General features: G+C 38.1%; 1 protein-coding gene across 3 annotated transcripts in view; it reads left to right on the top strand.

Annotated features, from left to right (window-relative positions):
- Window positions 1-819: 819 nt before the first annotated feature.
- The window catches only part of SPATA7 (spermatogenesis associated 7), a 40,591-nt gene continuing 28,217 nt past the window's right edge, over window positions 820-13,193 (top strand). For 2 of the 3 annotated variants that reach the window (XM_013057853.2, XM_013057849.2), the window contains exons 1-4: window positions 820-989; window positions 7,366-7,440; window positions 9,651-9,746; window positions 13,105-13,152. In XM_013057853.2, coding sequence (XP_012913307.1) covers window positions 971-989; window positions 7,366-7,440; window positions 9,651-9,746; window positions 13,105-13,152 — 238 coding nt within the window. In that variant the 5' untranslated portion in view covers window positions 820-970. The remainder of the gene's footprint in view (window positions 990-7,365; window positions 7,441-9,650; window positions 9,747-13,104; window positions 13,153-13,193) is intronic. The other variant, XM_004739105.3, reaches the window with a different exon arrangement.

The raw sequence follows: 13,193 nt of genomic DNA, 5'->3' as shown, positions 1-13,193 counted from the left end.
CAACCAGAGGTGGAAAGCGTGGGTTACTACTGTCCTCTGGTGAGTTGAGGCCACGGATGCTGCTAAACGTCCTACCATGTACAGGGCACCTCCCACAACAAAGAATTATGCACCCAGCCCAAAATGTCAGTGGTGCCCCTGATGAGAAGCGAGCGGTACCTTACAGAATGCTCCCTGCCCTATTGTGATCTTATTTCCAAGAATCCAAAGGTAGGTCTGCTTCACAATTAAAGTGTAGAAAGTCACAGAACGCCTCGTTCATATTACAACTCTGTTCAGCGTAAAGAAAAAGATTGGAGCCTTAAAATGAAAACACTGGCTGTGGGGAGAGAAGAGGAGTAGAGCTCAGTACGCAGAAAGGAAATGCAAACTGATTATTGAGGTTAAAAATCAAGATGTAAATATATAGACTTTTTCATCCCCAGGATTTTCACTAATCCAAGTGTTCACGAGCTACTTTGAAATTTAACTATTTGGACCTGGTTAAATGTTACCCAGACCTCAATCAACATCTGCGTTTGATTTTTATTTTTATTTTTAATTTTTTTTCCCTGGGACCCAGGGGCCGTGGATGCCAGATGAGACCACCTTGTCGCCTGCTCTTCCCGCAGGTCAAGACCTGGCAGGTGCTGGTGACTTGGCTCCTGACAGGAGGTCGCTCTGTGACCCAGAGCCACAGACAGGCTTTTCAGGCACTTTCCCCGCCCAGTGCCCCCATCCTCAACTGCTCCCCGCCTTTTCTGGTACCCCCGGGGGCGGGGCTGCGGGAGAGCACGTCCCTGCGCCGTGACGTCACAATCCTAGCGCCTCGGCCCCGGCCCTTAGCAACCGGCCTGAAGACGGTCTCCGGCAGCTGCGGCCCCGCGCCGCCTCCTGCGCGCCAGTCCTCTGCTGCGGGGCCAGGCCCGGCCCGGGGAAGGACCGAAGGGGTCCTAACGTGTCCCCACGGCGGCTGCAAGAGAATCTAAGCATGGATGGCAGCCGGAGAGGTAAAGGGAGCTCTCGCAGTGACGGCCGCCTCACGCCGGCCCTAGCTCCGGGCCTGGGATCCGGGGTGCGGGTCGCGGGTGCACGGGTGCGGGAGCGCCCTGGGGGCTGCCGCTCCTCTGTTCAGTCGCCACTGTTGACCCAGGTGTTATCCCGCGCACTGGAGGGAGGCCCTCCTTGCTCAGAATTTGTGGCCCTCACTCCTGGAACCCTGGTCACCTGAACTGCGGGGCATGCAGCCTTTTTCACCTCGGTGCCTCAGAGTCAGAGGAGCTAAATTTGGTCTTTAGAGTCAGACCTCCCAGAGGCCCCTATCAAAGCCCCCGCTCTACGCAAGGGGCGACACCCACTTTCCTGATCCCTGGAAGGTGGCAGTAAAACAATCATGTCCGAGTTCTTGAAAATTAAATGCAGATAATATATAACTCCTGGCATATTTTAAGTAATCAGTAAATATGAAATCTTTCTTCTGTAACCACCTGCCTCCCCACAAAACAAGTAACCCAGGAATTCTCTAACTTTAATGTGAAAAGGAATCCCCTGGAAATCATGTTAAAATGTAGATTATGAGTCAGTACCTCTGGTGGGGTCTGAGATTGTGCATCTTTTCTTTTCTTTTTTTTTTTTTTTAAGATTTTATTTGACAGACAGATCACAAGTAGGCAGAGAGGCAGGCAGAGAGAGAGAAAGCAGGCTCCCTGCTGAGCAGAGAGCCCGATGTGGGGCTCCATCCCAGGACTCTGAAATCATGACCTGAGCGGAAGGCAGAGGCTTAAACCCACTGAGCCACCCAGGCGCCCCAGATTGTGCATTTCTAATAAGCTTCCAAATGATACAGTGTTGCCGGCTGCAGTTTTAGTGGCGAAAGACTAATCCATAATCACTGTGTACACCTGCACTTTATTCTTAGGGTAGAACTCTTGGGGCCATATAACTTTAAATCTCTATGAATTCACTCAATCCAAATAATTTGCATTTTCACATTTTCTGAGCAAAGAGAGTTCTTGCCTCAAGCCAGATAAAGTAATCTCCAGATCCTCCCTCCCAATTATCACTTTTAAAAGTATCTTTAAAGCAAGCTGCTAGATAGTTCCTTGCAATAAGTCTTGCTTTGAATATGAGTGTGCCTTTATTATGTAATCATTGGTCAAAATAAGTGCTGTTCTGAATATAGGAAATTACTATCCATTGATAGCAAACTGTATATTCTGACACTCTTATCAATCTAAATTCCAGGAAAAGCTAACTAACTTGCCTTTATAGTTTTTAGAAATTTTGCAACATAAGCTACCCTTGCTGTGTATCAGAAATAATTCTCAAGCTATCTCTTGATAGGTATTATCCTTATTTCACAGCAAATAAACTAAGAGATCATAAATAACTTGCCAAGGTCACAGTAAGCAGCAGAACAGTCTTTATATCCAGAAGAGGAATGTGAAATCCTAGAGCTATTGTGTTTTACTTACTGTCCCATGGCAGAGGTGGAAGTATGGGAAAAGATGTATGTAAAATTTTAAGTATACAGGCATACCTCAGAGATAATGCAGAATCCATTCTATTGAAGTAAAGCAAATATCTCAATAAAGTGAGTCAAAAGAATGTTTTGGTTTCCCAGTGTATATAAAAGTTGTGTTTACTCTACACTATAGTCTATTAAGTATGCAGTAACAGGGACACCTGGGTGGCTCAGTGGGTTAAAGCCTCTGCCTTCTGCTCAGCAGGTCCTGGGATAGCCCGCATTGCATTGGGCTCTCTGCTCAGCAGGGAGCCTGCTTCCTCCTCTCTCTGCCTGCTTGTGATCTCTGTCTGTCAAATAAATAAATAAAATCTTTAAAAAAAAAAGTATGCAGTAACATTATGTCTAAAAAACAATTTGTAACATTATGTCTAAAAAAACAATGTGTACCCTGATTTAAAAATACTTTATTGCTAAAAAAATTGCTAGCCATTATCTGAGCTTTCAGCAAGTACATAATCTTTTTGCTGGTGAAAGGTCTTGCATTAATGTGATGGCTGCTGACTGGTCTGAGTAGTGGTTGCTGACCACTGAGGTGACTGTGGTATTTCTTAAAATGAAACAACATTAGAGGTGCCTGGGATGCCCAATGGAGCATGTGATGCTTGATGTACGGATCATGAGTTTGAGCCCCACACTGGGTGTAGAGATTACTTTTTAAAAAATGAAATCTTTTGGGACACCTGGGTGGCTCAGTGGGTTAAAGCCTCTGCCTTCAGCTCAGGTCATGATCCTAGCGTCCTGGTCCTGGGATCGAGTCCCGCATTGGGTTCTCTGCTCAGCAGGGAGCCTGCTTCCTCCTCTCTCTCTCTCTGCCTGCCTCTCCGCCTACTTGTGATCTCTGTCTGTCAAATAAATAAATAAAATCTTTTAAAAAAAAAAAGAAATCTCTTAAAAAAGAAGGAAGGAAGAAGGAGAAAAGGAAAAGAAAAGACAGCTTTGAAGTTTGCCACATTGGTTGACCCCTCCTTTAATGAATGATTTCTCTGTAACTTGTGATGCCCTTTGATGGTGTTTTACCCGTAGTACAGCTTCTTTCAAAACTGGAGTTAATTCTATGAGCTAAGTTTAGGTTGTATTCTAAATCCTTTGTTGTCATTTCAACGATCTTCCCAGCATCTTTACCAGGAATAGATTCTCAAGAAGCCACTTTCTTGGCTTGTCTTTAAGAAGCCACTCCTCATCTGTTAAAGTTTTATTGTAAGATTGCAGCAATTCAGTCACATCTTAAGGTTCTACTTCTAATTCTAGTTCTGTCGTTATTTCTGCCACATCTGCAGGTACTTCCTCCCCTGAAGTCTTGAGCCCCTTACTCATCCATGAGGGTTGGAATCAGTTTCTTCCAAATTCATATTAATGTTGATATTGTGACTTCTTCCTACAAATCAGAAATATTCTTAATGGCATCTAGAATGGTGAATCCTTTCCAGAAGGTTTTCCATTTACTTAGCTCTGATCCATCAGTGGAATGGCAGCTGTAGCCTTAAGAAATGTGTTCCTTAAATAATGAGACTTGGAAAGTTGAAATTACTCCTTGATCTGTGGTCTGCAGAATGGATATTGTGTTAGCAGACATGAAAACATTAATCTCATTGTACATCTCCATCAGAACTCTTGGGTGACCAGGTACCTTGTCGATGACCAGTGTATTTTGAAAGGAATCTTTTTCTGAGGAATAGGCCTCAAGAGTAAGCCTAAATTATCCATTGAGAGGCACCTGGGTGTCTCAGTTGGTTAAGGGACTGCCTTTGAATTAGGTCATGATCCCAGGGTCCTGGGATGGAGCCCTCCATGAAGCTCCCTGCTCAGCAGGGACCCCGTTTCTCCCTTTTCCTCTTCCCCTGCTTGTGTTATCTCTCTCTTTCTCTCTCTCTGTCAAATAAATAAAAATAAAATCTTTTAAAAAATTTGTTAATCTATTGAGCCCACCCAGACACACACACACACACACACATAACCACCCTAAAGTATTCATTAAACTGTGTTGTAAACAGATGTGTTGTCATGTGGGCATTGTTGTTCCGTGTATAGAGCACTGGCACAGTAGATTTAGCATAATTCTTAAGGGCCCTAGGATTTTCAAAATGGTAAATGAGCTTTAGCTCCAACTTAAAGTCACCAGCTGCATTATTAGCCCCTAGCAGGAGAGTCAGCCTGTCCTTTGAAGCATGACAGCCAGGCATTGACTTCTCCTCAGAGACTCTGGAAGTCCCAGATGACATCTTCCAATATAAAGCTGTTTCGTCTACATTGAAAGTCTGTTTAGTGTAGCCACCTCAATAATGATCTTAGCTAGATCTTCCAGATAACTTGCTCCTTCACCTTATATTTCTATGTTATAGAAGTGGTTTTTTTTTTTTTTTTCTTAAACCTCATGAACTAACCCCAGCAAGCTTCAGACTTCTCTTCTGCAGCTTCCTTACCTGTTTCAGCCTTCATAGAAAAGAGAATTGGGGACTTGCTCTGGATTAGGCTTTGCATTTTTGTTTTTTTCTAGTTTTGGGTTGTTGTTTTTTTTATTAGGCTTTGGTCAAAGGGAATATTGTAGCTAGTTTAATTTTTTATCCAGACCACTAAAACTTTCTACATGTCAGCAATAAGGCTATTTCACTTTCTTATCACTTATGTGTTTCCTGGAGCAGCACTTTTAATTTCCTTCAAGAACTTTACTTTTGTGTGTATAACTTGGCTAAATGTTTGACACGAGAGGCCTAGATGTGGCCTATCTCCACTTTCAACATGCCTTCCTCACTAAGCTTAATTATTTCTAAGTTGATTTAAAGTGAGATGCATGCTTCTGTTCCTTTCACTTGAACACTTATAGCTCATTGTAGGATCATTAATTGGCCTAATTTTAATATCTTTGTTTCTCAGGGAATAGGGAAGTCCAAGAAAGTGAAGATAGGTAGAGGAATGGCTGGTTGGTAGAGCAGTCAGAACATACAACATTTATCAAGTCTCCCTTGATTCCGATCCAAAATCTGAGTCTATTACAGAAAATTGTGTAAACTTGGGCAAATCTTTGTGCTTCACTTTAAAGTGAGGGTAATGATAATACCTATCTCATAGGATTGTTATAAGGATTAAATGAATTTATAGTTACCAAGTGCTCCCTCGCACAGTTAGTGTTCAGTATATTGGCTTTTGACTACAAGTGAAGAAACCCAACTCAAACTGGTTTAGAGAATTTTCAGTTTCTGTAAAGAAATGGCTAGTAATGTCTAGTACTGTCAAACATGGTTAGATCCAGGGACTCAAATGAAATTACCAGGAATCTTTCTGTCTTCCATTTCTTTCTGTTAGGCTTCATTCTCCAACTGGTTCCCTGTCTGGTACAAGATGGCCACCAGGAGAACTAGACTTCTTTCTGTCTTATACTGGGCTCCAGCCAAGTAGAGAGAGTATCTCTTTCCTAATAGTTCCAGTAAAAGTCCCAGGATTGTGTGTCATTGGCTGGACTTGGATCACATTGTTATTCCTGATTCACTGAACATAACTGGTCAGATTTGGATTATATGCCCACCCCTTAGCTGTGAGATAAGCTCTACTTGAATTATTTGGTATAAGAGTAAGGCAAGAGTAAGGCAACCCAAGTGCAAGTTGAGGTTCTATTTCCAGATAAAGGGACATTGGATTCTAGGCAGGCAAAACATGAAACACTTTGTTTTCCTCCAGAGAAACAAGATTTGCTAGAGAGGTTTTGTTGGTCATGTTGCTTTTTTTGTGTGTTGAGGGCTCAGATCCCCTTCTTTCCTGATGGAAACAAACTATGCTAATTTCATGACTTTCATTATCAACTCAAATGGTATCACCTTGACCTCTCTTGTCCCAAATAATAAGTTAATTTTTTCCTTCCTGCTCTCTGGCCTGTAATAGAGAAGGATCTTCTCAGATAATCAGATCTCAAGTATTTTTTATTTTAGTCTTTTCTAGTAGGCTTTGTTCTCTGGCCTGGATTTTAGTTCTATCTCAGTACCACTCTTTCCATTTTCATTCATCCATATTTCTTCCAGACTTTGTGTCCCTTCCATCCCTTTTTAGCTTACAGCAGCCTACCGGATAGCAGACTGACCATTTTACCCTCTTAAAACACATCTTAGGTATACACTATTCATATTAAATTCATATTTAAATTCTATTAAAATCTATAACTCAGCCTTTTTATCTTGAAGGTTACTCCTCAAAACACAATTCACTTTTGGGAGAGAGAAATTAATTTTGTGATGAGGTATATGTCTAATTTTCTGACATTCCATTTGGTCTGAAAGATGAGACACTGACTTTGGGGAAATAGCGAGGATCCAAACAAGAGCATAAGGGGGTTGGACAAGATGAACCTTAAGACATCTTTTAGTAATTAAGTTCTGATTCTGACATTTTTATATATTTATGTTATACATAGTAACATTATATAATTTCTAATTAAACTACTTTGTGAGAGGATTACTTTCTTAAAATTACTTTTAAGAACAGACTTACTTTTGATTAACTGAAATAGTTAGTATTTAGGTAGTAACTCAAAATCTCACTTCTATTTTATCTCCAAATCATTAAAAAATCTGAATAAAATTAATATATATCAAATAACATAATGAGGCATTTATCATTTTATTCAGTGAAACTAACATCTCAGGGTACAGCTGAAAACAACTTATTTTTTTAAGAGATAGCCTTTTATCTTCTACAGCAGTAGAATTTTTGTCTGTCTGATATATCATTGCTGATTAGTATCATGATTGAATAAAATTTTAAACAACTCTGAAAGTTAAAATCAAAGATATATTTATTATTTTTAAACATTCAATATTGTTGTTGTACAAGTTGTGTTTCATTTATCCTAATTTACATTTTTTTGTTAAAAGTCAGAGCAACCTCTGTCCTTCCCAGATACGGTCCACCATGCTTGTTTAAAGGACACTTGAGCACCAAAAGTAATGGTAAGTGAAGTATTTGGGTGGTAAAAGATTAAGTGTTAAAAAGTTGACTGTTTACTTTATTTATAAATTATAGGACATGATGAAAAATTACTTCAATCAGTATTGGACTTCATATGGTTAATTACAGTTAAATATTATAGGAATTCTTGAGATGAAGGAATTTAGGAAGCCATCCTTTCAAACTAGTGTGGTGCCCAGGATGTGGCCCTGGCTGCTGCCTGCTCCCTGCTGCGGCTCCAGCCCCTCTCTCCGGGCTGGCAGACCTCCCTGGCTTCCCACGCCTTCCTGGGTAAAAGGGTGATTTGGAGGTTAGTAAAGACACTGGCGCTGAAAAGGAAAAGTTGTACAGATAAAAAGAGCACTTGAAAAATGCATTTTGTATCAGAAGTAAACACCTATGATTTTATTTTTACATCTGGATTTCTAGATTGTATGAAAAAGAAATCTGTATTTTCACATTTTAAAGCCTTTAACTTTTTAATGTGAACTTAAAATATATTTTTATAATTATAGCTTCAAAATTTAAACTCTGGGTTTTTTAAGGCAAAATGATTTAAGTCTTTTTTCCCTTATTTTCATGAAAAATCTTTAATACTGGTTCCTGTAAAAGTGAAAGAAGAAACAAAAGTGAAAGAAGGATCACATTTTCAGTTAACTTATTTCTTATAATAAAGTATATGTACACATAAATCAGAGTCATAAATGTTGAAAAATTATTTCTAACTAAAAATCAAAACTTGGGGCGCCTGGGTGGCTCAGTGGGTTAAGCCTCTGCCTTTGGCTCAGGTCATGATTTCAGGGTCCTGGGATCGAGCCCCACATCGGGCTCTCTGCTCAGCAGGGAGCCTGCTTCCCCCTTTCTCTCTGCCTACTTGTGATCTCTCTGTTAAATAAATAAAATATTTTTAAAATAAATAAATAATAAAAATCTAAAACTAGATGTAAAATATACATACATTAGAAAAGCAGAATGAACAGCAATAAATAGTTTGCTGACTTTTTAACAATCTCTGCACAGCTGAAATTGTGGACTCTGAGAAACAAACTGAGGGTTTTGTCGGGGGTAGGTTGGGTGAGCCTGGTGGTGGGTATTGTGGAGGGCACGTATTACATGAAGCACTGGGTGTGGTGCATAAACAATGAATTCTGGAACACTGAAAGAAATTTTAAAAAGTAAATAAAAATTTAAAAAAATATATGTGCAGAGCTGGTAAGGTTTAGTGGGTCTAAGTTGGAGGCTGCCTGGGTTCACATCTAAATTGTGCCCTTTATCAGCTGTGGGACCTTGAAGACCTTATTCACATCTCTCTGCCTTAGTGTCCATTTCTATTAAATGGTGATAATAATAACTAAATGAGTGTTTCCATGTTAAGAGCTTAGAACAATGCATGCATGGTACCTATTCAATGAATTTAATAGTAATAGTAGTATTGAGCTTATCATTATTGTATATCCTTATATTATGCATAGAATTTCCCTAGAAGGTTGCATAAAAATAATAATAGAGTTATGCTTCTGGGAGGGGAGGGAGTGGTCATGGCAGGAAGTTCCCGTATTTTTCAATCTTTATATGCCATTTTAGCTGTTGATTTCTTAAAACTATATGTATGTATTCTGAAGTCTGTTTTTAATGTTTAAAAGTTATGCCTACATTTATTTACATTTTATACATTTATACTAATATAAATTTCTAAGGTTTCTTTTAAACAGTTTAGATGAGATTGAGAAGTTTAATGTCTTGGAATTTCTATGTGACTATATTTGTCTTAAGATAGTCCTAATACTTGAAGAAGAGTGCAGTAAACTGATGGTGTTTTCAGTATAGTATTTGAGTTTCAAATTTCTTTAATTTATTCAACTATTAACAATGCTAACATTATTTTATAATCAGCCAAGTGGCTAGACATTTTTAGTTGTGAGATTGAGTCCTGTCAATAAGAAACAGTTTTGTAAATATAATGATAGATTATATTCTACATTTTCTTCCCAAACTCTCAGTCTTAGAAAGGTTTGAACCCAAGTAGTCAATAGCACATCAGTTATCAGTGCAAGATTAAGGCTAGAACATATTCAGCATCACAGGTTAGTATGTCAGTTGGTTAATTTTCAGAACATTTTGTAAAAATGAGCTTAATAATCAGTATCTTGTTTATCTCATGATGAATTTTATATTCTAAATATATAATTATTAAATATGTTTTAATTTTTAGCTTTTTGCACTGACTCCTCCTCTCTCAGACTAAGTACTCTCCACCTGGTCAAGAATCACATGGCTGTTCACTATAATAAAATCCTTTCAGCCAAAGGTAAAAATGTGCAAATGTGAACTTTCTATACCCAATTTAAACCCTCAGCTTCACTTCTAATTAGGGTAGATCTGTAGCAAAAATGAATATATATAAATGGATTTGCGTTTGGTGTGGTAAGATATCAACTGTTAACTCTAACTTTTATATGTAGAAAATTCAGAATGCCATTTTTATTAACTATATTTGATATCTGTATAATAACTATATTATCTGGTTTTACCTGTGTTATCCATAATATATTTTTGTGGTTAGATATTGATCTTAATATAATAAAAGTTTGTAATCTGCTCTTTTGTTTTCGAATCTACTATAGAAATTGTACAAAGAGGATGCCAGTTACCACTTTTTTCTTGTTTGTGGCTTTATTGAGATAATAACATACACAATAAAATCAGCCAATTTTAAGCATATAGTTAAGTGTTTTGGAACATCTATACATTTGTATAATGACCACAACAATCATTCTGTAGCAGGTATTGACTAACTACAGCTCGTAGGTCAAATCCTCCTGCCACATATTTTTGTACAGCTCTTGAGCTAAGAGTGATATTTATATTTATGTTTTTAAACAGCCAGAAAAAAATCAAAAGAACAATATTTCATAACATGTGAAAGTCACATGAAATTCAAATGTCATTGTCCATAAATAAACATAATCATGTTCATTCTTGGATATTTTGTCTATGGTAGCTTTTGCACTAACAAGCAGAGTGGACTAGTAGTAACAGAGGCCATAATCACTCCGTAAAGCCTGAAGGATTTACCATCTGTCCCTTTGCAGAAAACTATTCACTGACCCCTGATGTAGGACATTCCCGTCACCCTAAAAAGTTCTCTCTAGTCCTTTGCAATCAGTCTCTCCACCAGTCCCTAGTAACCACTGATCTGCTTTCTATCACTATAGTTTTGCCTTTTCTAGAATTTCATACAAATGGAATCATACACTGTGTATCATTTTGTGTCTGGCTCCTTTCAATTAGCTAATGCTCTGGAGACTAATCCATGTTGGTATGTACATCCTTAATTCTTCCTTTTTATTGTTAAGCAGTTTTCCATTCAATGAATATACCACAGTTAGTTTATGAATTCATCAGTTGGTGGATATTTGGATTGTTTTGACTCAATTTTAGCCACTAAGAATAAAGCTGCTATAAACATTCATGTGTAGTCTTTGAACATGTGCTTCCTTTTTACTCTGATAAATGTATTCACTCGGAGTGGAATTGTTGGGTAAAATGTTAAGTATGTTTAACTTTTTAAGAAACCACCTATTTTCCAGAGTGAGTAGTGACATTATGTGTTTCTGTCACTTCCACATTCTCACTAGCACTTCCTTTTGGCCATCCTTATGCAGCCATTCTAGTGGAGATTGAAGTCACTCATCAGGGTTTTAGCTCGTATTTCCCTAATGCCAAATGATGTCGAGGAACTTTCCTTGTGCTTATTTGCTAGCTGTAGATCTTTTTTTGGTGAAATATCTGTTCAGATGTTTTGCCCATTTTTAAAAATAAGATGTTTCTTAATACTAAATTGTGAAAGTTCTTTGTATATTAAATACAGATCCTATATCAGATACATTTTCTCAGGGGGCTTATCTTTTTATTTTCTTAAAATTTTTATTATGAAATTGTTTTAGACTTCTAGAAATGTAGCAAAAATAGTATTGTATCACAGAAACCCTTCATCCAGCTTCTCTTAGTGTCAAAATCTTACATAACTACAGTACAATTATTAAAACTAGCAACTGAATAGTGATAGAATACTATTAACTACAGATCTTATTTGAATTTCACCAGTTTTTCACCTATGTCTTCCAAGAAATTTTTGGTTTTTTTCATTTAAAGAGCTGTTTTTATTTATTTTATTATTTTTTAAGATTTTATTTATTTATTTGACACACAGAGAGGAAGATCACAAGTAGGCAGAGAGGCAGGCAGAGAGAGAGGGGAAAACAGGCATCCTGCGGAGCAAAAAGCCCAGTGCGGGGCTCAATCCTAGGACCCTGAGATCATGACCTGGGCCAAAGGCAGAGGCTTAACCCACTGAGCCACCCAGGCGCCCAAGAGCTGTTTTTCAAATTGTAGTTCGCATTTTATGAAGTTTATATTTTAAATGACTGAGAAATCTAAAGAAAAACTGTATTTTGTGACATGTAAAATCAAATTCAGCTTTTCAGTTATTTTAATAGTTTATACTTTTCATATCCTGCTTAAGAAATCTTTTCCTGGGACACCTGTGTGGCTCAGTTGGTTGAGCGGCTGCCTTCGGCTCGGGTCATGATCCCAGTGTCCTGGGATCGGGCTCCTTGCTCGGCAGGGAGCCTGCTTCTCCCTCTGCCTCTGCCTGCCACTCTGTCTGCCTGTGCTCACTCTCTCTCTCTCTCTCTCTGACAAATAAATAAATAAGATCTTTAAAAAAAAAAAAAAAAGAAATCTTTTCCTAATCTTAGGACACTAAGATTTTCTTGTGTTTTCTTCTAGAAGTATAAGTTTTAGCTCCTACATTTAAGTTTATGATCCATTTTGAATGAGTTTTTATATATGACTTAAGTATCAGTTTTTTGCCTATGAATATCCAGATATTCCCAGTACCATTTGTTGAAAAGATTGTCCTTTCTGTGTTGAATTGCCTTGGCAGTTTTTGAAAGACAGCTGATGCATATTTGAGGGTAAATTTCTGGACTTTTTGGTTCTGTTCTGATCTTAAATGTTTATCTTTATTATAATACCACGCTGCGTTGGGTACCTGGGTGGTTCAGCTGGTTAAGCAGCTGCCTTCGACTCTGGTTGTCATCTCAGGGTCCTAGGATCAAGCCCCACATCTGGCTCCTTGCTCAGTGGGGAGCCTGTTTCTCCCTCTGCCTGCCACTCCCCCTGCTTGTGCTTCCTCTCTCTCCCAACCCCCATGTCAAATAAATAAATAAAATCTTAAAAGAAAAAAATACCATACTGCCTTAATTACTGTAGCATTACAGTAAGTCTTGAGAGTGCTTATCTGGGGACTCCAATTATAGGTATGCTAAGTGCAGGATAGAGGTAGGTAAGTCAGTGATGCTCTATGCATTTATTTTCCAATCTTTATTTACTCTGTTTCATTTTGAATACTCATATTCAATTTGAATATATTGCTATATTTTCAAGTTCGCTAATACTTCCTTCTGCAGTATCCAATGAGCTATTAATCCTAACCTATGTATTTTTTTTATTAAGGGTATTATATTTTTCATCTCTAGAAGTACCATAAAAATCAAAACAAGGAACTGCAAATTCTGGAACTTTTTGTGCTTTCCACATCTGATATTTGTTGTCATTTATAACTATTAAGAATATTATTAAACAACTAATTTTTTTTTCAGCTGCAGTAGACTGCTCGGTTCCATTAAGCATGAGTGCCAGCATCAAATGTAAGTTATTTTTCACATACTGACTTTTAAAAAAAACTTAT

This window comes from Mustela putorius, unplaced genomic scaffold (genome assembly GCF_011764305.1).
Source record: "Mustela putorius furo isolate JIRA1106 unplaced genomic scaffold, ASM1176430v1.1 tig00000129_pilon_pilon_pilon, whole genome shotgun sequence".
In the NCBI taxonomy this organism is placed as follows: Eukaryota; Metazoa; Chordata; class Mammalia; order Carnivora; family Mustelidae; genus Mustela; species Mustela putorius.
Note: the sequence above shows the minus strand (reverse complement) of the source record. Positions and strands in the feature narration are given on the sequence as shown.